Below are 24,880 nucleotides of genomic sequence, written 5' to 3' on the forward strand. Positions count from 1 at the left end.
TAAAGTGTAAAAAGTGTCATAGCTGTTGACGTTACCTGGAGTTCATTTTATTTACTTAACTGACAATAACAATCAGAAGGCATATTAAAAAGAGAATCTTACCATTATACCAGTTCATGTGACAGTCAAAACTGTTACTTACATTAAGTGGGGGAAAAAGAGGAAATTAAGTAGCTCCTTAAGAAACACATTTTCATGCCAATGACATACAGCAGTCAGCCATATTACATTTGACTATATCAAAGTATCAACAAATTTTGTCTAATTCAGGTTCTATAGATTTATGAGTTCCACGACCACTAATCACAATCCTGCTCTAAATTACTGCTTTCATTTTGCCAGCACACATGCAGCGATGGTATCTTCCTTGCGCGCATATAATCCCTTATCAGTATGGGACTCTGGAAGACCATTTCATGTTAATGTCCTGAGCCATCTGCCACAGAAGATTACAGATTATGCTGTGATGCCCCTACAGGAAGCTCTGATGCCAAAAGACTTTGACTAAAGATTTGAGGCTGACATAATAGCCCAGAAACTATATATGGTAACGATCTGAAGCGCTCCTCTAAAAAGAATGGGGGCCACAAAGAAGACAGGCAGTGGTGTACTGGTATTCCATCAATATTCCCCTCAGTATTAGGGCTCTCTGGACAAGCCTGATACACAAATTAAATTCCTGATAGACAGGCTAGCAAAGACAAACTCTTTTACTGTAAGTGCTTGTCTTGATGAAGTGCTTGTCTTGATGAAAAGCTAGTAGCTTCCTGAGGGATGGAAAGAGTGGATAACTGACCCTGGTCTAAGCAAAAGTAATGATGGGCTGAACTAGAGGAACAGGAGTGTAAGTATAGGGAGAGAGATTAGAGCAGGATAATCAAGGGGACTGTGACAAGTTTAATTTGATAATCAAAAAGAAAATTTGGAGAGGCAAATAAATGCTATCATCTTTTGTCACACCAAAGTTTCTACTGCTTTTTTTTTTATGTTTATGTTTTATTCGTTTTTATTAGTCATTGCTCTGGAATTTACATGATATATCTTCACCTTTTATTTTTTATTGTTTTTTTTTAATATATGAAATTTATTGTCAAATTGGTTTCCATACAACACCCAGTGCTCATCCCAAAAGGTGCCCTCCTCAATACCCATCACCCACCCTCCCCTCCCTCCCACCCCCCATCAACCCTCAGTTTGTTCTCAGTTTTTAAGAGTCTCTTATGCTTTGGCTCTCTCCCACTCTAACCTCTTTTTTTTTTTTTTCCTTCCCCTCCCCCATGGGTTCCTGTTAAGTTTCTCAGGATCCACATAAGAGTGAAACCATATGGTATCTGTCTTTCTCTGTATGGCTTATTTTACTTAGCATCACACTCTCCAGTTCCATCCAGGTTGCTACAAAAGGCCATATTTCGTTTTTTCTCATTGCCACGTAGTATTCCATTGTGTATATAAACCACAATTTCTTTATCCATTCATCCGTTGATGGACATTTAGGCTCTTTCCATAATTTGGCTATTGTTGAGAGTGCTGCTATGAACATTGGGGTACAAGTGCCCCTATGCATCAGCACTCCTGTATCCCTTGGATAAATTCCTAGCAGTGCTATTGCTGGGTCATAGGGTAGGTCTATTTTTAATTTTCTGAGGAACCTCCACACTGCTTTCCAGAGCGGCTGCACCAATTTGCATTCCCACCAACAGTGCAAGAGGGTTCCCGTTTCTCCACATCCTCTCCAGCATCTATAGTCTCCTGATTTGTTCATTTTGGCCACTCTGACTGGCGTGAGGTGATACCTGAGTGTGGTTTTGATTTGTATTTCCCTGATAAGGAGCGACGCTGAACATCTTTTCATGTGCCTGTCGGCCATCCGGATGTCTTCTTTAGAGAAGTGTCTATTCATGTTTTCTGCCCATTTCTTCACTGGGTTATTTGTTTTTCGGGTGTGGAGTTTGGTGAGCTCTTTATAGATTTTGGATACTAGCCCTTTGTCCGATATGTCATTTGCAAATATCTTTTCCCATTCCATTGGTTGCCTTTTAGTTTTGTTGGCTGTTTCCTTTGCTGTGCAGAAGCTTTTTATCTTCATAAGGTCCCAGTAATTCACTTTTGCTTTTAATTCCCTTGCCTTTGGGGATGTGTCGAGTAAGAGATTGCTACGGCTGAGGTCAGAGAGGTCTTTTCCTGCTTTCTCCTCTAAGGTTTTGATGGTTTCCTGTCTCACATTCAGGTCCTTTATCCATTTTGAGTTTATTTTTGTGAATGGTGTGAGAAAATGGTCTAGTTTCAACCTTCTGCATGTTGCTGTCCAGTTCTCCCAGCACCATTAGTTAAAGAGACTGTCTTTTTTCCATGGGATGTTCTTTCCTGCTTTGTCAAAGATGAGTTGGCCATACGTTTGTGGGTCTAGTTCTGGGGTTTCTATTCTATTCCATTGGTCTATGTGTCTGTTTTTGTGCCAATACCATGCTGTCTTGATGATGACAGCTTTGTAGTAGAGGCTAAAGTCTGGGATTGTGATGCCTCCTGCTTTGGTCTTCTTCTTCAAAATTACTTTGGCTATTCGGGGCCTTTTGTGGTTCCATATGAATTTTAGGATTGCTTGTTCTAGTTTCGAGAAGAATGCTGGTGCAATTTTGATTGGGATTGCATTGAATGTGTAGATAGCTTTGGGTAGTATTGACATTTGGACAATATTTATTCTTCCAATCCATGAGCAGGGAATGTCTTTCCATTTCTTTAAATCTTCTTCAATTACCTTCATAAGCTTTCTATAGTTTTCAGCATACAGATCTTTTACATCTTTGGTTAGATTTATTCCTAGGTATTTTATGCTTCTTGGTGCAATTGTGAATGGGATCAGTTTCTTTATTTGTCTTTCTGTTGCTTCATTGTTAGTGTATAAGAATGCAACTGATTTCTGTACATTGATTTTGTATCCTGCAACTTTGCTGAATTCATGTATCAGTTCTAGCAGACTTTTGGTGGAGTCTATCGGATTTTCCATGTATAATATCATGTCATCTGCAAAAAGCGAAAGCTTGACTTCATCTTTGCCAATTTTGATGCCTTTGATTTCCTTTTGTTGTCTGATTGCTGGTGCTAGCACTTCCAGCACTATGTTAAACAACAGCGGTGAGAGTGGGCATCCCTGTCGTGTTCCTGATCTCAGGGAAAAAGCTCTCAGTTTTTCCCCATTGAGGATGATGTTAGCTGTGGGCTTTTCATAAATGGCTTTTATGATCTTTAAGTATGTTCCTTCTATCCCGACTTTCTCAAGGGTTTTTATTAAGAAAGGGTGCTGGATTTTGTCAAAGGCCTTTTCTGCGTCGATTGACAGGATCATATGGTTCTTCTCTTTTTTTTTTTTTGTTAATGTGATGTATCACGTTGATTGATTTGGGAATGTTGAACCAGCCCTGCATCCCAGGAATGAATCCCACTTGATCATGGTGAATAATTCTTTTTATATGCCGTTGAATTCGATTTGCTAGTATCTTATTGAGAATTTTTGCATCCATATTCATCAGGGATATTGGCCTGTAGTTCTCTTTTTTTACTGGGTCTCTGTCTGGTTTAGGAATCAAAGTAATACTGGCTTCATAGAATGAGTCTGGAAGTTTTCCTTCCCTTTCTATTTCTTGGAATAGCTTGAGAAGGATAGGTATTATCTCTGCTTTAAACGTCTGGTAGAACTCCCCTGGGAAGCCATCTGGTCCTGGACTCTTTTATTTGTTGGGAGATTTTTGATAACCGATTCAATTTCTTCGCTGGTTATGGGTCTGTTCAAGCTTTCTATTTCCTCCTGATTGAGTTTTGGAAGAGTGTGGGTGTTCAGGAATTTGTCCATTTCTTCCAGGTTGTCCAATTTGTTGGCATATAATTTTTCATAGTATTCCCTGATAATTGTTTGTATCTCTGAGGGATTGGTTGTAATAATTCCATTTTCATTCATGATTTTATCTATTTGGGTCATCTCCCTTTTCTTTTTGAGAAGCCTGGCTAGAGGTTGGTCAATTTTGTTTACTTTTTCAAAAAACCAACTCTTGGTTTCGTTGATCTGCTCTACAGTTTTTTTAGATTCTATATTGTTTATTTCTGCTCGGATATTTATTATTTCTCTTCTTCTGCTGGATTTAGGCTGCCTTTGCTGTTCTGCTTCTATTTCCTTTAGGTGTGCTGTTAGATTTTGTATTTGGGATTTTTCTTGTTTCTTGAGATAGGCCTGGATTGCAATGTATTTTCCTCTCAGGACTGCCTTCGCTGCGTCCCAAATCGTTTGGATTGTTGTATTTTCATTTTCATTTGTTTCCATATATTTTTTAATTTCTTCTCTAATTGCCTGGTTGACCCATTCATTCGTTAGTAGGGTGTTCTTTAACCTCCATGCTTTTGGAGGTTTTCCAGACTTTTTTCTGTGGTTGATTTCAAGCTTCATAGCATTGTGGTCTGAAAGTATGCATGGTATAATTTCAATTCTTATAAACTTATGAAGGGCTGTTTTGTGACCCAGTATATGATCTATTTTGGAGAATGTTCCATGTGCACTCGAGAAGAAAGTATATTCTGTTGCTTTGGGATGCAGAGTTCTAAATATATCTATCAAGTCCATCTGATCCAATGTCTCATTCAGGGCCCTTGTTTCTTTATTGACCGTGTGTCTAGATGATCTATCCATTTCTGTAAGTGGGGTGTTAAAGTCCCCTGCAATTACCACATTCTTATCAATAAGGTTGCTTATGTTTATGAGCAATTGTTTTATGTATTTGGGGGCTCCGGTATTCGGCGCATAGACATTTATAATTGTTAGCTCTTCCTGATGGATAGACCCTGTAACTATTATATAATGTCCTTCTTCATCTCTTGTTACAGCCTTTAATTGAAAGTCTAGTTTGTCTGATATAAGTATGGCTACTCCAGCTTTCTTTTGGCTTCCAGTAGCATGATAAATAGTTCTCCATCCCCTCACTCTCAATCTAAAGGTGTCCTCAGGTCTAAAATGAGTGTCTTGTAGACAGCAAATAGATGGGTCTTGTTTTTTTTATCCATTCTGATACCCTATGTCTTTTGGTTGGCGCATTTAATCCATTTACATTCAGTGTTATTATAGAAAGATACGGGTTTAGAGTCATTGTGATGTCTGTATGTTTTATGCTTGTAGTGATGTCTCTGGTACTTTGTCTCACAGGGTCCCCCTTAGGATCTCTTGTAGGGCTGGTTTAGTGGTGACAAATTTCTTCAGTTTTTGTTTGTTTGGGAAGACCTTTATCTCTCCTTCTATTCTAAATGACAGACTTGCTGGATAAAGGATTCTCGGCTGCATATTTTTTCTGTCTAGCACACTGAAAATCTCGTGCCAATTCTTTCTGGCCTGCCAAGTTTCAAAAGAGAGATCAGTCACGAGTCTTATAGGTCTCCCTTTATATGTGAGGGCACGTTTACCCCTTGCTGCTTTCAGAATTTTCTCTTTATCCTTGTATTTTGCCAGTTTCACTATGATATGTCGTGCAGAAGATCGATTCAAGTTACGTCTGAAGGGAGTTCTCTGTGCCTCTTGGATTTCAATGCCTTTTTCCTTCCCCAGTTCAGGGAAGTTCTCAGCTATGATTTCTTCAAGTACCCCTTCAGCACCTTTCCCTCTCTCTTCCTCCTCTGGGATACCAATTATGCGTATATTATTTCTTTTTAGTGTATCACTTAGTTCTCTAATTTTCCCCTCATACTCCTGGATTTTTTTATCTCTCTTTTTCTCAGCTTCCTCTTTTTCCATAACTTTATCTTCTAGTTCACCTATTCTCTCCTCTGCCTCTTCAATCCGAGCCGTGGTGGTTTCCATTTTGTTTTACATTTCGTTTAAAGCATTTTTCAGCTCCTCGTGACTGTTCCTTAGTCCCTTGATCTCTGTAGCAAGAGATTCTCTGCTGTCCTCTATACTGTTTTCAAGCCCAGCGATTAATTTTATGACTATTATTCTAAATTCACTTTCTGTTATATTATTTAAATCCTTTTTGATCAGCTCATTAGCTGTTGTTATTTCCTGGAGATTCTTCTGAGGGGAATTCTTCCGCTTGGTCATTTTGGATAGTCCCTGGCATGGTGAGGACCTGCAGGGCACTTCCCCTGTGCTGTGGTGTATAACTGGAGTTGGTGGGCGGGGCCACAGTCCGACCTGATGTCTGCCCCCAGCCCACCGCTGGGGCCACAGTCAGACTGGTGTGTGCCTTCTCTTCCCCTCTCCTAGGGGCGGGATTCACTGTGGGGTGGCGTGGCCCATCTGGGCTACTTGCACACTGCCAGGCTTGTGATGCTGAGGATCTGGCGTATTAGCTGGGGTGGGTAGGCAAGGTGCACAGGGGCAGGAGGGGCAGGCTTAGCTTGCTTCTCCTTAGGTGATCCACTTCAGGAGGGGCCCTGTGGCAGCGGGAGGGAGTCAGATCCGCTGCCGGAGGTTTGGCTCCGCAGAAGCACAGAGTTGGGTGTTTGTGCGGAGCGAGCAAGTTCCCTGGCAGGAACCGGTTCTCTTTGGGAAATTGGCTGGGGATGGGCGGGGGAGATGGCGCTGGCGAGCGCCTTTGTTCCCCACCAAACTGAGCTCTGTCGTCCGGGGGCTCAGCAGCTCTCCCTCCCTTTGTCCTCCAGCCTTCCCGCTTTCCGAGCAGAGCTGTTAACTTAGGACCTCCCAGACGCTAAGTCGCGCTTGCTGTGGGAACACACTCCAACCGGCCCCTCCGCTTTTGCCAGCCAGACTCGGGGGCTCTGCTTGGCCGGCGAGCCACCCCTCCGCCCCGGCTCCCTCCCGCCAGTCCGTGGAGCGTGCACCGCCTCTCCGCCCTTCCTACCCTCTTCCGTGGGCCTCTCGTCTGCGCTTGGCTCCGGAGACTCTGTTCTGCTAGTCTTCTGGCGGTTTTCTGGGTTAGTTAGGCAGGTGTAGGTGGAATCTAAGTGATCAGCAGGACGCGCGGTGAGCCCAGCGTCCTCCTATGCCGCCATCTTCCCTCAACTCTCTACTGCTTTTTACCATGCTCTTCACCTTGGGAGACTGGCCTGTGGTCTGAAGTAGATTCCCTTTCCTCTCCAGCTGGGTTTAGCCTGCAGCAGCTTGGGCAGGCCATCAGAAGTAAAAGAGAGATAGATCAAAATACTTATTCCCATAGTTGTATTGCTGTGAGACTTCCTCAGGCCGGCTATATCCCTCAGCCTGAGCTCATGTTACCTCCCAGGACAGCTCTCTCGACTCTTTTCCTCTGGGGTCCAGCAACCATTCCCTTTGCACAACCTTTGGGCCAGGGATAGTAACAACCCACTGTTCCTAGCACTGGACACTACATTCTCCCTCATGGGTTCCCTAAACCTAACTGCACTTTGGAAATGATGCTTTTTAGTAAACCCCTCAAATCATCCCACCTGAGTGTATAATTTGCTTCCTGCTCAGACTGACACACCAAATATGATTCTGGGATTTTGATCTTGGATGGCTGTGAGGGTAAATGATACTATGAGCTGAGATAAGGAATACAGGAAGATGAGTATGTTCACATGTGGAAAGAAAAACCACATCTTGAAGTTGCTATATAACAACTGTGGATCATCCACAGACAGAGATTGGCAGCAGCTGTAAAAGCAGACGTGGCATAAAGATGGAGATAAAAATTAATTTTGAGAAATTTGTAAGTACTGATCATTGCCATAAGCTCTAGCTTAAAATAGAGAATTCATTTAATTTAGGAGATGGAGTCAGCAAACTCTCTCTAAAATTACAGAACTGTAGAGCTTAAAAGGATGTTAATTGTCTTCTAGCTGAGCTCTCCTTTTCTGGGTGTTATAACTGAAGTCCACAGTTAGCCATCAAAGGGCTACTGTTAGTTAATGGCGGTGCTGGCGGTGGAGCTTCTGGGTTCTCCCATCTATGTGTGCTCTTTCCACAAAATTCAGCCTTTCCCTCAATTTTGCTGTTTCCCAGTAGTCATCAAGTATGGAGTACTTAGTCTGCACCCAGCTTTGTGCTAATTGATGTGAGGAATAATGCAGAAGTAAAACAGAATTCCAGCAGTTTACAGTCTTAATTGACTAAAATACAAATGTTTAGAAATGAGAGTGCTAGAGAGAAATGGCCTGTCACACTAAAGGAAAAGAGGACATTTTGTAGGACAGGGGCACTGTCATCCGGCATGATCACTTTGAGATTTTAGCAATTTCATGTGCATTGTTGGTGTGAGTGAGGAAGTAGTAACAGTTGGCTCAATTATTGCCCCAGCATTCAAGGATTGTCTAATTTATTCTATTTAAGCATACAAATTTTTATTGTAGAATAACATGAAGCATAAAGATCTATAAATCTATTGGTTCCTATCTTTAGAGACCCTCCTTCTAAATGACAGCTTAAGTCCAAACACATTTTGGCAAATGAGAGAGCAGAAAATATATTCTTATTATTCACGCAAGTGTGAATTTATCAATGTATTGTTATTATTTAGCTCTAAACATAAAGTGAATAGGAGAGATGATGGTCTGAAAGCCTACACACCTCAACATTGCTCCTTAGAAATCACATATATTTTCTGCCCCCTGTTTATTTTATGATTGCTGTATATAATTCTAAACTATGCTGAGAAACCTCTTAGTAGGAATTGAAACTGGATTGCTATCATTATTCTATTTTCACATGCTCATAACTTTCTCAGCAGCATTTATCAATGCTGAGAAATGACCTGCTTGGGCTATTATAAAGGGAAAATTCCTTTAAGTCTGAAGAGCTGTTATCAACTTGGGAGTTACTGCTGGAAGAAAAAGGTGATGTCTACATAGGCAGTTGAAATGATCTATATTTATCTTAAGGATGAAACTAGTTTATTTTGTAAATTACAACTAACAATTGCTTCACAAATTTTCTTGTTTTCCACCTGCTATGTCTATATAATTTCAGGCTTTGGCAAGTGGAAGAGATAAAAAGGTGATAATTCCTGAAGTGTGAGCCGGGGGCGGGGGGGAGAGAAAGAGGGGTCTAATGGATTAATAATTAAGAAGGAAAAACCTCAACAGAGAAGAAGCAATTGTCCTCAAAGACATTTACCCAAGGCATCTGGTCCACACAAAACTCATACCATTGAAAAGGTGGACTAAGTTAACACATTTCCCTGTGTAACTGGTGTTACAAGCTCAAATATCTTCAGGGACAGGCAGTTAATCTGAAATTGCAAAGCAGCCAAGTCTTAGAGTTATGAGGACAATAACTACCCGCAAAGTATAGGCTCCACCCAAGGCCTCATGTGTGTGCATGTGTGTGTGTGTTCACAAACTATGGGCTAAACAAAGAATGGCTGTAGGCTGAATTATGCCTGTTTACCACTGTTTTGTGATGCCCATTTTAGACACATTAAATTGAATGCTTCTTTCTATGTTTCACTTTGTGGAGATTTTTCTTTTTTTTTCTTATAATTTTTTTTTTCACATTTTTGAGAGACAGAGTGAGACAGAGAGCGAGCAGAGGTGGGGAAGAGACAGAAAGAGACACAGAATCTGAAGCAGGCTCCAGGCTCTCAGCAAGCGTTCAGCAGAGAGCCCGATGCAGGGCTCGAACCCAGGAACCATGAGATCATGACCTGAGCTGAAGTCGGACACTTAACTGACTGAGCCACCCAGGCACCTTGACTTTGTGGAGATTTTTCATTCCTTAGGCCAGCTAGTTTGGGACATTTCATTATTGCTACGGTCTCAGTGTTGTGTCCGCCTCAAATTTGTATGTTGAGATCCTAACCCCCCAAAAAAAGATGGTATTAGGAGGTGGCGCCTTTAGGGAGGTACTTAGGTCATAAGGGTGGAGCCCTCATGAGTAAGATTAATGTTTTTATAAAAGAGGCCCTGAAGAGAGCCCTAGCCCTTCCTCCATGTTTGAACATAGTGAAAAGGTGCTGGCTATGAGCCAGGAGGAAGGCCTTTACCCAACCATGCTGGTACCTGACCTTGGGCTTTCCAGCCTCCAAAAACGTGAGAAATAAATTGTTGTGGTTTATAAGTCACCCGTCTATGGTATTTTGTTATAGCAGCCCAAACAGACGAAAACAGTTATCAATCTTTCCCTTTATTGTCAACTTTATAAGAAAAATCAGTTTTTATAAGAAAAAGTCAGAAAGTTTCCTGGGTGAAAGTGAATATATGATGATTCATTTCCTAGGAATTGAAAGAAAGGAATTTCAGCAACTGCATCTGTCTTCTAAAGTCTTTCCACTTCTACACAAAACACAAGGGGAGAGATTTCATGAGATTCTAGCTGCTTAGAGCAGCTCATTGATAAAAATCAGGTATAATCAAGATTACCTAAGAAAAACTGACATCTTAAACACTGAGAACTGAACTGCAAAGCAAAGGATTATCTTAGTTTCACTCTGCAGGTAAAAAAACAAAACGCCAGTAACTAAATGTTGGTCTTATCTTGTAGTCCCTCCATGAACCACAGTTTTGATTTTATGTTCACCCAAGCATATTAAGGGGAGACAGGATGTCTGCACAACCCAGCTCAATTATCTGTTTTTCTGTACTACAGCATTCATCATTATGGGAAGGAAAATTTGGCTCAGATGATGCTCGTATCTTATACCAATACTGGTGTAACGACACAGTGTAAGTTTACTCCCACAGCCCATAATTCAACTACTAAATTACTACATGTACAGCTCATGAACAAGAAATTCTACATAAAAACTGTTACTAATATGAAGATTTTTTGCTTATGTACTTTCAAAGTATGGATTTAACAGGTTTTTTTCTTACTCATGCATTTTTAGATACTAAAGTCCATCCCACTTTTCCCCCTCAGTACAATACGAATTATGATAGAATTTATGACAGAATTTATCCATGGAAGGCTTTTCAAAGCCAGACTATAATTAGGTTAAAAATACATAATAGGCACATGGACAAAGACTGGAAATCAATTTTTAAATGCACAAAATTGCAAAAGTTGAATTACAGGTGACTTTTTCATTATTAAACATTGTATTATTGTGTAAATTCAATGGAAGTTATTTAAAGCTCAGGTACTTACCGTGGTTGGAAAATAACGACTCGTTTTGAATTTTTTCAGAGCCATAGAAGAGGTGTAGGTGCCCAAGAAGAGGATGAAAGACATGAGAGTGATGTCAGGAACAAAATCACAGTTGTTCCCCACGAGCTTTCCTCCGTATTTCAAACACTTCTTCGTCGACAAAAATGCCCAGTCAAAGGTAGCATTATGGTACTGAAGAAGAAAAACATGAACATTTTTCTAGAGAACACCAATGCATCAAAAGCAGCATTTGATACTTGATGGGCTATGTAAGGATTAGGCTGAAAGTCTCTGTAGAACAGCTGGAGGGTAACCACTGGAGGGTGAAACTTGACGAAGTGTTAATGGAATAACTGGTACTGGGGGGCCAGGAGGCTAGCAATTACTGAAAACACAATGAAAATGATGCCATCTCTTACCTAGTTTGAGCTACAGCCCTACAATCATCCATTTGTTCAACAGAAACAAACCACAAAGTCCTTCTTTCCTGTCAACCTTCCTGAGAGTAAACTGAGACACATTAATATCCTAAGTCTCAAAATGTGAGACTCTCTAAAACACCTTTATTGTTTAAAAAGTACTTACTTTTGCAATACACAGCTTCTTTGGATTCAAGCGGCCCTATGGTTAATGCTCTCTAAAAGTCATATTAGCTTAACTATGCATCTACCCAGCACTTTCCCAAGGAGCTATTTCTTTTCTAAATAACTAGAGACTGGTGATTTAAGGAATTAGACTATAAAAAATACTGATGGTCCCTGCTTTTTCAACTGAATACCTTAATAAAATAGAACTTTTTATCTTGTGGGCTTCAGGTGAACAGCATGTACACCCAGTAGTGGAACATACTAGAATGGGCTTTGGAGTCCTGTGTGGCATATCCCTATGGTACATGACCTCAAGCTCATGGGTCAATTTTCAAATTTTCTTCTATCTCATGAATTGCTGTCATGTTGTCAGTACTTCTTGAGAACAGCTAACTCCTGTTCCTATTTTCCATTTCTAATATGCAGGAGAATCCTTTTGCTAGCACACTGGATTAGACCAAGGTACTCATCCTCCAGCGGCTCCCAGTCTTACCTACTTCTCTAGAGAACTACCTTCAGTCACATTAGAACTACCTCACCTAAAATGTTATGCCCTCTTGCAGCCAGTTACTGACCAACACTAATGTGGTGCTACAAAATTCCCCTAAATATGTTGAAAATCATACGTGATGCTGTTTGGGAAGTGATTAGGCCATGAGAATGATTAGGCCATGAGACTGATGTCTTTATGAATGAGATTCATGTTTTTATAAAACAGACCCCAGAGAGCTCCCTTGTCTCATCTGCCATATGAAGACACAATGAGAAGAAGGCTGTCTATGAACCAGGAAGTGTGTGGGTCCTCATCAGACACTGAATCTGCCAGCACTGTGATCCTGAACTTTCTCTTAGGTCCAGGGCTAATGAGTATGTCATGTGCTAACAGAAGGTTTATTTGAGAATACCTTGCATATAAATAGGGAAAGATAAATTTCTCCTGTCCTTTGGAAGCAAGAGTTCTACCTCATACCAAACTCATCATCAACATTCTTTACTATTCAATGAATTCTCTTGATGTAAGTAATCTAGTCATAAAAGTTCACACGTGCAAAAGAAGAATCTCAGACCAGAAATTGTTCATATTTTTATAGAGCTCAAAAGGTAAAGTGCTTACATAAGTCAATAAAAAAAATAAACTCTAGGTCTTTCCCTGAAATATTTTTTCTATATTAGCTTCAACTTATAAACAGCTGAACCACATAATTATTCTTTTATCAAATGCCAATTTTGAGAGGTGATTTAATCATGTCTCATCTTGTTTTTCAGATTTCTGCATATGGATGTTTTTAGAAGAACACATTTAAAGTTTAGAGGTCATAATAGGTAACAGATTTCTTTGTTTTCAGATCAGCAAAAATTTACCATTGTAAATTTGCCTATGTAAATTTACCATAATATCATTTCAGCACTTTAGTATGAGCAGAACCCTTTTTTATAGCCCAAAGAAGTAAGCTGCGTTAAGACAATCAATCCCAACAGACAGTTTTTATTGATTTTCTTACAGAGATTCAGGTTGAGGTGAAAAAATATACAGATATACATAAAATGATAGATATGTTTTCTCATGTACATCAACTCAAAATGCCAATATCACTATTTTTTTGGCCTCAAATGATTCCCTATATCATCATACAGAAAGTTTAGCCTCCCAACCATCTAAGGACTTTAGTATAAAGTTTAGGCAGCACGTCCAGATCTCTCAGTATACATATACACTTTTCCCACTTCCATAAAACTTTAAATCTAGCTAATAAATAATTCTATTTAAACATCACTGGAGAGGAACCTATATTATCTGTGTTACTTCAGTGTTGTTACTCTACATAAACTCGTATCATTGAAGGTTAACTTCATAAAACTTCAGGCAAGATTCAGATAACAAACTAGACATTAAGACAAAGCATTACTCATCTATTAGTGGTGTATATATGTAAATACGCAAAGTAGAATTTTAAATAATTATCTGATAATTTAATCATCACAGATACAATTTCTATTATTTTTTACTCCAATATATCTCATTTTGTTATCTATGAAACATACACATTTCAGTAAAAATGATATGTTTTACTTCAGAGGTACACTCTGCTTTGCCTATGTAAAGGGAACATAAAAAAAGAAAACTACAGATTTTAGTTACTACTTTCTATAATCCAATAGTTTTCAAATTTTATTATCAGTGAAATATCTTTTCATGTGGAACCCCAATATTTAAAACTGTGATAAAACTGAGATATTCGGCCCTATGTATTTAGGAGGGATTGGGCTGCACTTTCTCACTACCCCTGGCCCACCTAAAGGCAGACCCTGAGTCCCCTCTCTTGGGAATTCTAGCTTAGTCTGAGCGGAATGTTACTTTAAAAACAATGCTGTCTCATTAAAAGTCACCTATCTATATCTATCATTTATAATTATAATTTATCTGAAATTACCATGAGTAGTTTAATCCAGGACTGAACAAACTATATCCCATAGGCCAAACTCAGCCTGACTCCTGTTTTTATAAATAAAGTTTTACTTAAACACAGTAATGCTCATTTCTTTACATAATGTTCATTACTATATTTGTGCTACAACTGCAATGCTGAGTAATTTCAACAAAGACCAGATATCTGACCCATAAATCCTAAAAAGTATACTATCTGATCCTTTACAGAAAAAGTATCTGCCCTGGTTTAATTTCTTGCCTAAGGCTCCTATATTACTTTCTACTATCCTTATAAATAAATCTTTCATGTTTCATCATATTAGTACATTACACATTTTTATTTGATTTGTATTTTTTTATATTTGTATTATTATTTCATGGGTAGTGTTATTGATGCTGGTTGATTCACTGTAAAATTTTTTTAAGACCCCACCCAAAAATTTCTAGAACCAATACATGAATTCAACAAAGTTGCAGGATATACAATCAATGTGCAGAAACCAGTTGCATTTATATACACTAATAATGAAGCAGCAGAAAAAGAAATCAAGGAATGGATCCCATTTGCAATTGCACCAAAAACAATAAGATACCTAAGAATAAACCCAACTAAACAGGTAAAATATCTATACTCTGAAAACTACAGAACACTTATGAAAGAAATTGTAGAGGACACAAAGAAATGGAAAAGCATTCCATGCTCATGGATTGGAAGAACAAACATTGTTAAACTGTCTATACTATCCAAAGCAATCTGCACATTTAATGCAATCCCTATCAAAATACCACCAACATTCTTTACAGAGTTATAACAAACAATCCTAAAATTTGTATGGAACCAACAAAAGATGCCAAATAGCCAAAGCAATCCTGAAAAAGAAATGCAAAACTGGAGACATCCCGATTCCAGACTTCAAGCTAATTACAAAGCTGCAATCATCAAGACAGTATGACTCTGGCACAAAAACAGACATATAGATCAATGGAACAAAACAGAAAACCCAGAAATGGACCCCCAACTATATGGTCAACTAATCTTCAACAAAGCAGGAAAGAATATCCAATGGAAAAAGGCAGTCTCTTCAACAAATGGTGCTAGGAAAACTGGATGGTGACATGCAGAAGAATGAAACTGGACCACTTTCTTAGACCATCCACAAAAATAAATTCAAAATGGATAAAAGACCTAAATGTGAGATAGGAAACCAAAAAAATCCCAGAGGAGAACAAAGGCAGCAACTTCTTTGACCTTGGCCAGAACAACTTCTTACTAGATATGTCACCAAAGGCAAGGGAAACAAAAGCAAACACAAAGTATTGGGATTTCATCAAGATAAAAAGCTTCTGTATAGTGAAGGAAACAACAAAACTAAAAGGCAGCCTACATAATGGGAGAAGATTATTTGCAAATCACATATCTGATAAAGGATTAGTATCCAAAACTAAAAAGAACACATCAAACTCAACACCCCAAAACCAAACAACCCAGTTAAGAAATGAGCAGAAGACATGAATAGTCAGTCAGAGAAAGACAGATATCACATAATTTCACTCATATGTGGAATTTAAGAAACTTAACGGATGATCATAGAGGAAGGGAAGAAAAAATAAGATAAAAACAGAGAGGGAGGCAAACCGTAAGAGACTCTTAAATACAGAAGACAAACTGAGGGTTGATGGGGGTAGGGGGGTGTTGAAAATGGGTGGTGGACATTAAGGAGGGCAGTTATTTGGATGAGCGCTGGGTGTTATATGTAGGCGATGAACCACTGGATTCTACTCCTGAAGCCAGGAGTACACTGTATGTTAACTAACTTGAGAGTTAAAAAAATAAAATAAAATAAGAAGACCTGAATAGACACTTTTCCAAAGACATCCAGATGGCTAACAGACACATGAAAAGATGCTCAACATCACTCATCATCAGGGAAATACAAATTAAAACTATGATGAGTTACCACCACATACCTGTCAGAATGGTTAAAATTAACAACACAAGAAACAACAGGTGTTGGCAAGGATGCAGAGAAAGGGGAACTCTCTTGCACTGTTGGTGGGAATGCAAACTGGTGAAGCCACTCTGGAGAACAGTATGGAGGTTCCCTAGGAAACTAAAAATGGAACTATCCTATGATCCAGGAATTGCACTATTAGATATTTACCCAAAGGATACAAAAATACAGATTTGAAGGGGTACATGCACCCCAGTGTTTATAGCAACATTACCCAAAACAGTCAAAATATGGAGACAGCCCATTCATCGACTGATAAATGGATGAGTAAGATATGGTACATATATACAATAGAATATTACTCAGCCATCAAAAAGAATAAAATCTTGCCATTTACAATAACATGGATGGAGCTAGAGTGTATTATGCTAACCAAAATAAGTCAGTTAGAGAAAGACAAATACCATATGATTTCATTCACATATGGAATTTAAGAAACAAAACAGATGAACATATGGCAAGAAGGGGAGAGAAGAGAGGGAAACAAACCACAAGAGACTCTTAATGATAGAATACAAACTATGGGTTCATGGAGGGAGGTGGGTGGGAGATGGGCTAGATGGGTGATGGTTACTAGGGAGGGCACTTGTTTTGAAGAGCACTGGGTGTTGTATATTAGTGATTCATCACTGAGTTCTACTCCTGAAGCCAATATTGCACTGTATGTTAGCTAAAATTTAAATTTAAAAAAATGGCAAAAAACTCCAGCTTTGGTTTTGATCATTTGTAATTTTCAAACTGTGGTAAGTCACAGAAAAAGCAAAAACAGGTAAATGATTCTTCTCCAGGTTCATGCAACTCCCGAAGAATTAATTTGAAGGAAATACTGAACATACATCAAAGCAAGAGACTGAGAAAATACCCTCATGGGCTTCAATCTCAGCTCTACCACGATTTAATTGGAAACCAGAAAAAAAAATTAACTTCACTTTCCTGTGCAACTGCCGATAGGATAGCTGCAAAAGAGTACCATAAAGGTCACGGTGATCATAGCTTCGGAAAATGCTCTAACATAAATAGTACTCTTCACATGCAAACCACTCTGATTACTGCTTAGAAAGTCATGGTAAAAAACACACAACCAAATAACACTGGCTCCTAAAAGAGGGCAAATACTGTGTTGGACACGTCCAGCACAGATGTTAAGTGACCCGAAGAAGAAAGAAATCCTTGAGTCCCCTGAAATATCATGTAAAACATTGTTTGCATGTATATTTATCTGGGAAAAGCAACCACAGATTTCATTAGAACCTCAGAGGAAGCAGTGAAGCAAAGACGCTTCAGATGTTACTGCTCTGGTGCTTTTATAAGTGAGGTTATTCCATCATCATAGTACGCCATGCTCTATGTATGTCAGCTGCACTCCAATTTTCATTTATTCTAAGAGCAAATTCATGACTGCAAGGCTAACGATGATTTGTTAACTCATCAGCAAATGTTCCCCAATTCAGAGAGATTCGTTGTTTTGTAACTACTTCTTAGTAAACTATATCCCTGTTTGAATCCTCATGGGCGTTTTAAATTTAACACATTCAGGGTGCTTGGGTGGCTAAGTCGGTTAAGCATCTTACTTCGGCTCAGGATCTCATGGTTCATGGGTTTGAGCCGGTGTCAGGCTCTGTGCTGATAGCTCAAAGTCTGGAGCCCACTTAGGATTCTCTCTCTCTCTCTCTCTCTCTCTCTCTCTCTCTCTCTCTGCTCCTCCCCTGCTTGCATTCTGTCTCTATCTCTCAAATATGAATAAATGTTAAAAAATAATAATAAAATGAAATGAAATGAAATAAAATAAAATAAATTTAACATGTTCAAAACTAACTCCTCATCCTTCCTTAAATCTTGCTTCCCCTAGGATCTTGCCTATCTCTGTTAATAGCAAATTCATCCTTCTAGATTCTAAAAACAGAGAACCCTGAAGTCATTGTTAATTCCTCTTTCTCACAGGTCACATTACGGCAAAAATGATCTCAAAATATGTCCAAAATTAGGGGGGTCTGGCTGGCTCAGTCAGTAGAGCATGTGACTCTTCATCTCAGGGTTGTAGGTTCAAGCCCCATGTTGGGGTAGACATTACTTAAAAATAAATATTGAATACTGGAGGGAGTGTTCAAAAGAGAGAACTCAGTTGAGAAATAAGGGAGAACAGAAAAATTGAAATGGCAATTTCAGAATACTTTTGAAAAAAAAAAACAGTAGCAAAAGGATAGGCTAGAGCATGTGAGCACTATAAAATCAAGGCACGTTCTTCAGGGCTGATGAGGACTTCTGAGGTGTTTGTGGTAGATGAGAAAGAACCAGGCTATGGGGGTAGAAGGAAGAAGGGCATGCTGGAAAAAAAATCAAGAATGGAGAAAGGAAGGTGAAAGATTAAGTAAGAGAGAGACTGATTAGGGTTTCGGCAACTCTTTGTACCAGGATGGGTAAAGGCTAGATATAACAGAAGTATAGAGCCCGAACACCAAAGGGACTGTGTATCACTAAAAACTAAGAAAGAACAGACCAAGACAGAGACAGGGTTCAATTTACAATACACCAGGCTTCCAAAGAAATTTTAGCTAACCTAAATCATTCATCAGGATCCAACTATCTGACATATTCAAGGAAGATATCTACTAATTTATCTACCCTTTTTATCTGGGGAACAAAATTAAAGTAAAATAAACTTTCAATTTAAAGTTGCCAGATAAACTACAGGATGCCCAGTTATACAGATAAACAATGAAAAATATTTTTAGTGTAAGTATGACCCGTGCAATATGTGGGACATATTTATACTAAAAAAATTGTTTGGTATTTACCTGAAATTCAAATGTAACTGGGACCCTCTGTCTTTTGTTTTGTTTGCTAACTCTGGTGATGCTGTTTCAGTTAGCTACAGGCTGTTTTGAACAATAGCAGCATGTGGAAAATAGAAAAATGTGGCCAAAAGAAAACAAAATGCATTGGGTCCTGGTTACATAAAGGAACTAAGATAGTGTTAAGACAGCAGCAATAAAGAAAAATAAAACAAAAACAATTTTTAAAAGGTTCCTGGGAGAAACAATATGTTTGCTAAAATATTAATTATGCAAGGCAGTAAAAGAAAGTGTCTAAATGAACAGTATAGAGATTAGTAAGTAGATCAGAAAAAGAGCTAATCAGTTTCATTGATCACAGAGAAAACAAAATTCAAACTAAGTCCTGAAAGAAAGACTGGTCCTTGTAGAACTCTCATACTCCAAAGGGTAAAGAGAACAGTAAGAGTGGCAGAAGGACAAAACTAAAAAAGAATGACAAAGAAAGTAACAAAAGCCAAGGGAATGAAAGCGACAAGCTTTATATGTGTATTTCTCTCTGCATTGGCAGAAACAAAGTGGTAAAGCATTAGACAAGGAGATACCATGAGCAAAGATGCTGATTTGGGGACATACAATGCTTCATTCACTTATCTAGCAAGTTCTTTATTCAAAATTTATTGAGTGCCTACCATGTGGAGAAACCAACAGTGAGTAGACCAGGTGAGCCAAAGAAGGCTGATTGTGTAAATAGGTAGAAAAAAATATATATACATATAAAAGAAATGGGACCAAGTGACCAAGTTGCTGAGGATCTTAACTGAGGTCAATCTTGTGAAAAGGGATATCAATCTATTTTTCTGAATTTCATTTTCCAGAGAATTATCCTGTTTACACTGAACGGATTTGTTTGTAAATCTTAAACATATAAGGTATACCAAAGGATGAATTTTAAAATTTAAAATGTTATAGGATCCTCCCCAAAGACAAAATGGGGAGATATATATGTGAGAGAGGATGAGCAAAATGTTGACAATCATTGAAGCTAGGTGATGTGCATATGGAAGTTCATTGTACAATATTCTCTGTAGTTCACTGCATGTTTTAAATTTTCTATATTTTTAAAAGTAGGAAGAGGGGCACCTGGGTAGCTCAGTTGGTTAAGCATCCAACTTCAGCTCAGATCATGATCTCACAGTTCACAGGTTCAAGCCCTGTGTCAGGCTCCGCACTGACAGCTCGGAGCCTGGAGCCTGCTTTAGATTGTGTGTCTCCCTTTCTCTCTGCCCCTCTCCTGCTTGTGCAGGCTCTCTTTCTCTCTCTCTCTGTCTCTCCATCCAAAATAAATAAACAAACAAACAAACATTTTTTAAAAATTAAATAGAAGTAGGAACATGTGATATTGAAGGGGACTTAAGGACAGAATGGTTTTTGCACTTGACTTTCTCAGTGAGAGAAAATCACAAAGATGCTACGCATAAGAAGATTAATATGACATTCTATTTCCCATGAAAATGAATGTTAACTCCTAAAATCACCCTGAAGGTACATCAAATGAAAGCACTTTTGCTTCCATGTCTGACTGCCAAGCAGAATTTATGAGACAATAATAGTTCTCAGTTTCTTGATTAACAGCATCTCCATTAGACATGATATGCTTCACTGGGTTACACAATAAGCAAAAAAATAAAATAAAATAATAAAATAAATAAAATGGAAGATTTTTGTATTGCTCTCTTTAGTATCAACTAGTAAAGTATGCATGCACCTTTTGAAATAAATATAAATGAAGGTAATGCTACAGAAAGAAGTCTCAAGGTTAAGTAGTTAATGTACTCATTTAGGGGTTTTTCCCTGCAGTGGGTAGGCAAATTTATAGTAATTTTCAACTTACTTTATGAACTACAGGATACATTTGAGCTGCGTTGTCTAGAGTTGTATGTGTTATTGTGAAATATCAAAACTAATTGGTTTTCTACTTGTGATTAATATATAGAAGGTAGACTGAAACTGGACCACTTTCTTACACCGTATACAAAAATAAATTCAAAATGGATTGAAGACCTAAATGTGAGACTGGAAACCATCAAAATCTTAGAGGAGAACACAGGCAATAAGTAACCCCTTTGACATCAACCATAGAAACTTCTTTCTAGATAGGTCTCCTGAGGCAAGGGAAACAAAAGCAAAACAACACTATTGGGACTTTATCAAAATAAAAGGCTTCTGCACAGCAAAGGGAACAATCAGCAAAAGTAAAAGGCAGCCTATGAAATGGGAGAAGATATTTGCAAACGATTTATCTGATAAAGGGTATCCAAAATCTATAAAGACATTATCAAAATTAATACCCAAAAAACAAATAATCCAGTTAAAAAATGGGCAGAAGACATTATAGACACTTTTCCAAAGAAGATATACAGACGGCCAATAGACCCATGAAAAGATACCCAACATCACTCATCATCAGGGAAATGCAAATCAAAACCAATGAGATATTACCTCATACCTGTCAGAATGACTAAAATGAACAGATGAAACAACAAATGTTGGTGAGGGTGTGGAGAAAGGGGAACCTCTTGAACTGTTGGTGGCAATGCAAACTGGTGCAGCCACTCTGGAAAATAGTATGGAGGTTCCTCAGAAAGTTAAAAATAAAACTACTCTACGATTCAGCAACTGCACTGTTAGGAATTTACCCAAAGAATACAAAAGTACTAATTCAAAGAGATACATGCACCCTGATATTTATATTTATATCTATAAATATAGATATTTATAGAATGATAGAAGCATTATCGACAATAACCAAATTATGGAAACAACCGAAGTGTCCATCAACTGATGAATGGATAAAGAAGTGGTGTATGTATATACAATGGAGTATTACTCAGACATAAAAAAGAACGAAATCTTGCTATTTGGGAACAAAATCTTGCTATTTGGGACAATGGAGGGAGATAGAGCATTATGTTAAGCAAAATAAGTCAGTCAGAGAAAGAGAAATACCATATGATTTCACTCAATATGTGGAATTAAGAAACAAAACAAACAAGCAAAAGAGGAAAAAAGAGGGAGGGTAAACCAAGAAACAGACTCTTAGCTATAGAGAACAAGCTGATGGCCACCAGAGGGGAGGTGGGTGGGGGGAACGGGTTAAATAGGTGATGGGGATTAAGGAATGCACCTGTCATGATGAGCACAGGGTGATGCATGGAAGTGCTGAATCACTATATTGTACACCTGAAACTAATATTACACTGCATGTTAACTCACTAAAATTTAAATAAAAACTTAAAAAAAAAAAGAAAGAAAGAAAGAAAGAGTCACTTCCAACCTATCCAACCAATCTGGATAAGGTAAAAAAAAAAAATCATAGTTTTTAAAAATCTGTCAGAGATATGAGGATATATACAAACTTGAATAAATTCTAAGAAGTTACAAGATCTTCCTGGAAGAGAGAAAAAAAATCCATGGCTGCATATGCCTGCCAGAGTGGCCTGTGGAAGATAAATCTACCATAGATGGAGGTATGGAGAAATAAGCCAAATCTTTAATGAGTTTTAAATGGCTACATGAAGACTGGGGTGACAGACCAGAATTCCAAGGAGCCCTCGGTGGTAGACTGAGTCTGCGTCCATCCACCAAACTTTCTCATCGTCTCTGCCAAGGTGCACAGGTTGTACAAAAAGGTAGGATGTTAGGAGAGCTGAGAGAAATCCCTTAGACAGAGTCCCTACCAAATGCAAGAAATCCGCTTCCTAAGATGGGAAGCAGGACAGAAGAGTGGAGAAAAAGCCCTTTGAGGCATTCAGGTACTCCTGAAAGGGCTAAGGTTTCTTCCTCTGAAGGCTGGGGCAGAGCAGTTGGGCAAAGAAAGGTCTCCCATGGCTCAGAAGCTGAGGCGTAAACAAGACACAGAGCAGTCCCCATGGGCCTTTCTGGGCTAATGGCAACGTTCTACATGCATCTTGTTTTGGGTGATGATTACATGCGTATATAAAGTACCAAAATTCATTGAACTGAACATGTGAGAACTTTATGTTTTAAAGTATACCTCAATTTGACAATCATTTTTAAAAAAGAATCTAATGTGAAAAACAAAAAGTAATCTATTCAGTCACCTCCCTGGAAAAGCCCTGATGTTCGATTATGGAATCTGGTCTCTCCCTCTGAGAGTGGATAAGTGGAAGCCAGCCGACTCTAAGGCTCATTGTGTTGATACAGTTGGAGAGGCTGTGGCTGGTCTCAGAGTTTTATAGGAACTTTTAACAGAATTTTGTCTGCAGGCTGAGGGGATATGCCCACCAATAAATCTACAGGAACACTGGTGAAGGTGAGAAGAATTAAAGACACAAGGATTCCAACAATGAATAGAAATGATGGAAAACCTGCCTTTTCATCTTGAGGGATGGTTATTCTAGAGCTTCAATCTGTCTAAACGCTCTAATGTCCCATTTTTCCTGCTTTTTCCCCCTGAAAACACTCCCATACTACTATGAAGAAAAAAGCTGTCTTCATGCTAATGAAGCGGAAGAGAAAATGCCTTCCCTCCTCTGACAGAGTATACTCTGAGCCTTGTGACAGGGAGCCTTGCTGGTGCCCCAGGGTGGCATGTCACTTTTACAGCACTTGCTTTCATAATATAATTATGGCTGGATAAAAGAAGGAAATTAAATCCTTGACGACTGGATGTCCCAGGAAAGATTGAGCAGAGTTAGCATGGCCAAACACAGAGAGGGCCCAGTCCCCTGTCAGAGCAGTGGCATCCAACTTCTTTTCTCCACCAACCTGAGTTACGGCAGCAACATGGCCTAGTGGAATGATTGTAATACCTAAATAGAATAATAACAATATCTAACTTGAATGGAGAGATGAGTATGTACCAGCCACTAAGCTAAGTCCTGCCTATTTGCTCCCTTGGCTTTTATAGCATCTTTGAGATAAAGTACTATGATCATCACCATTTTATAAGTGGGAAAATGAGAAGTTACCACAACCTATTCAATAGTGGAGCCCTGAATTTGAAAAGGGGCAGTATGACAGGAGAACTCACCACCTGTAAGTCCTTCTACATGAGACACTATTCTGATTCCTCAAGTAATGGGAATAGGCAGATTCTGGAATTTGAAAGCCCGGAGTTCAAATCCTGATTTTACGTATACTGACGATAGGCACAGTTAACCTTTCTAAGGTTCTGTTTCATCCATAAAATACAGGTAACATAAGTGACTTAAAAGTTATTGTGAGGATTCTAGACAGGTCATATGAAGAGCCTGGCCCCTAGTAGGTGCTCAACAAGTGGTAGTTATTGCTGGTGATAATAAATCATATTACCTCTTTAATATTCATTTCTGATCTCATATAAATACAAATTGCGTGTATGTATTTATGTGTGCGTGTATCTATGCAAAGTATACCTAAAAGCACTGATATGGATAGAAAAGGAAAAATGAAGGACAGAATAAAAGTTGTCCTTCATGATTATATACATACACACATATACACACATTTTTTCCTAATTTCTTCTCTAGAGAAGAACATAGCAACCTAACATTTTAATTAAGGTGTGCAACCAAGGGGACTATTGCCCTGGAGCATACAGCATTCGTAAGAACTGAAAGGGTAAACATTTCTACTTGCAAACACTGAAGTATCATGGCATACTAGAAATATCACAGGACTTAAAACCACTCAGATTTCAGTTGAAATCTTTATTTTAATAATTTATGGCTATGTGACCTAGACCATGAAAGGTGATTTACCTTCTAAAGCTGCAGTTTCTCTCATCTATAAAATGAACATAATTACACCTGGTAGTTTGTGTTAATGGTTATAATACGTATAAGACACCTGGTCTCTCTACTAGATGCCCTATAAATGGTAGCTCAATTGTAATCACTATTGTGCCTTTATATCCTCTATCATAGTCATACCAGAAGTCAACAACAACTTCCATTTGTTTTCCATAAATCTTATAGTGACACCTTATTATAATTACATATCAATTACTAGAGTCACTCCAGAATTTTGCCCAAAGACAG

The 24,880-nt window shown here is 38.6% G+C and overlaps 1 protein-coding gene across 4 annotated transcripts in view; it reads right to left on the reverse strand.

Annotated features, from left to right (window-relative positions):
- SLC4A4 (solute carrier family 4 member 4) overlaps nucleotides 1-24,880 on the reverse strand; it is a 353,101-nt gene that overhangs the window by 50,903 nt on the left and 277,318 nt on the right. For all 4 annotated transcript variants that reach the window (XM_027058126.2, XM_027058106.2, XM_027058136.2 and 1 more), the window contains one exon: nucleotides 11,039-11,230. In XM_027058126.2, coding sequence (XP_026913927.1) covers nucleotides 11,039-11,230 — 192 coding nt within the window. The remainder of the gene's footprint in view (nucleotides 1-11,038; nucleotides 11,231-24,880) is intronic.

The sequence above is a fragment of the Acinonyx jubatus genome, chromosome B1 (genome assembly GCF_027475565.1).
Source record: "Acinonyx jubatus isolate Ajub_Pintada_27869175 chromosome B1, VMU_Ajub_asm_v1.0, whole genome shotgun sequence".
Taxonomy (NCBI): Eukaryota; Metazoa; Chordata; class Mammalia; order Carnivora; family Felidae; genus Acinonyx; species Acinonyx jubatus.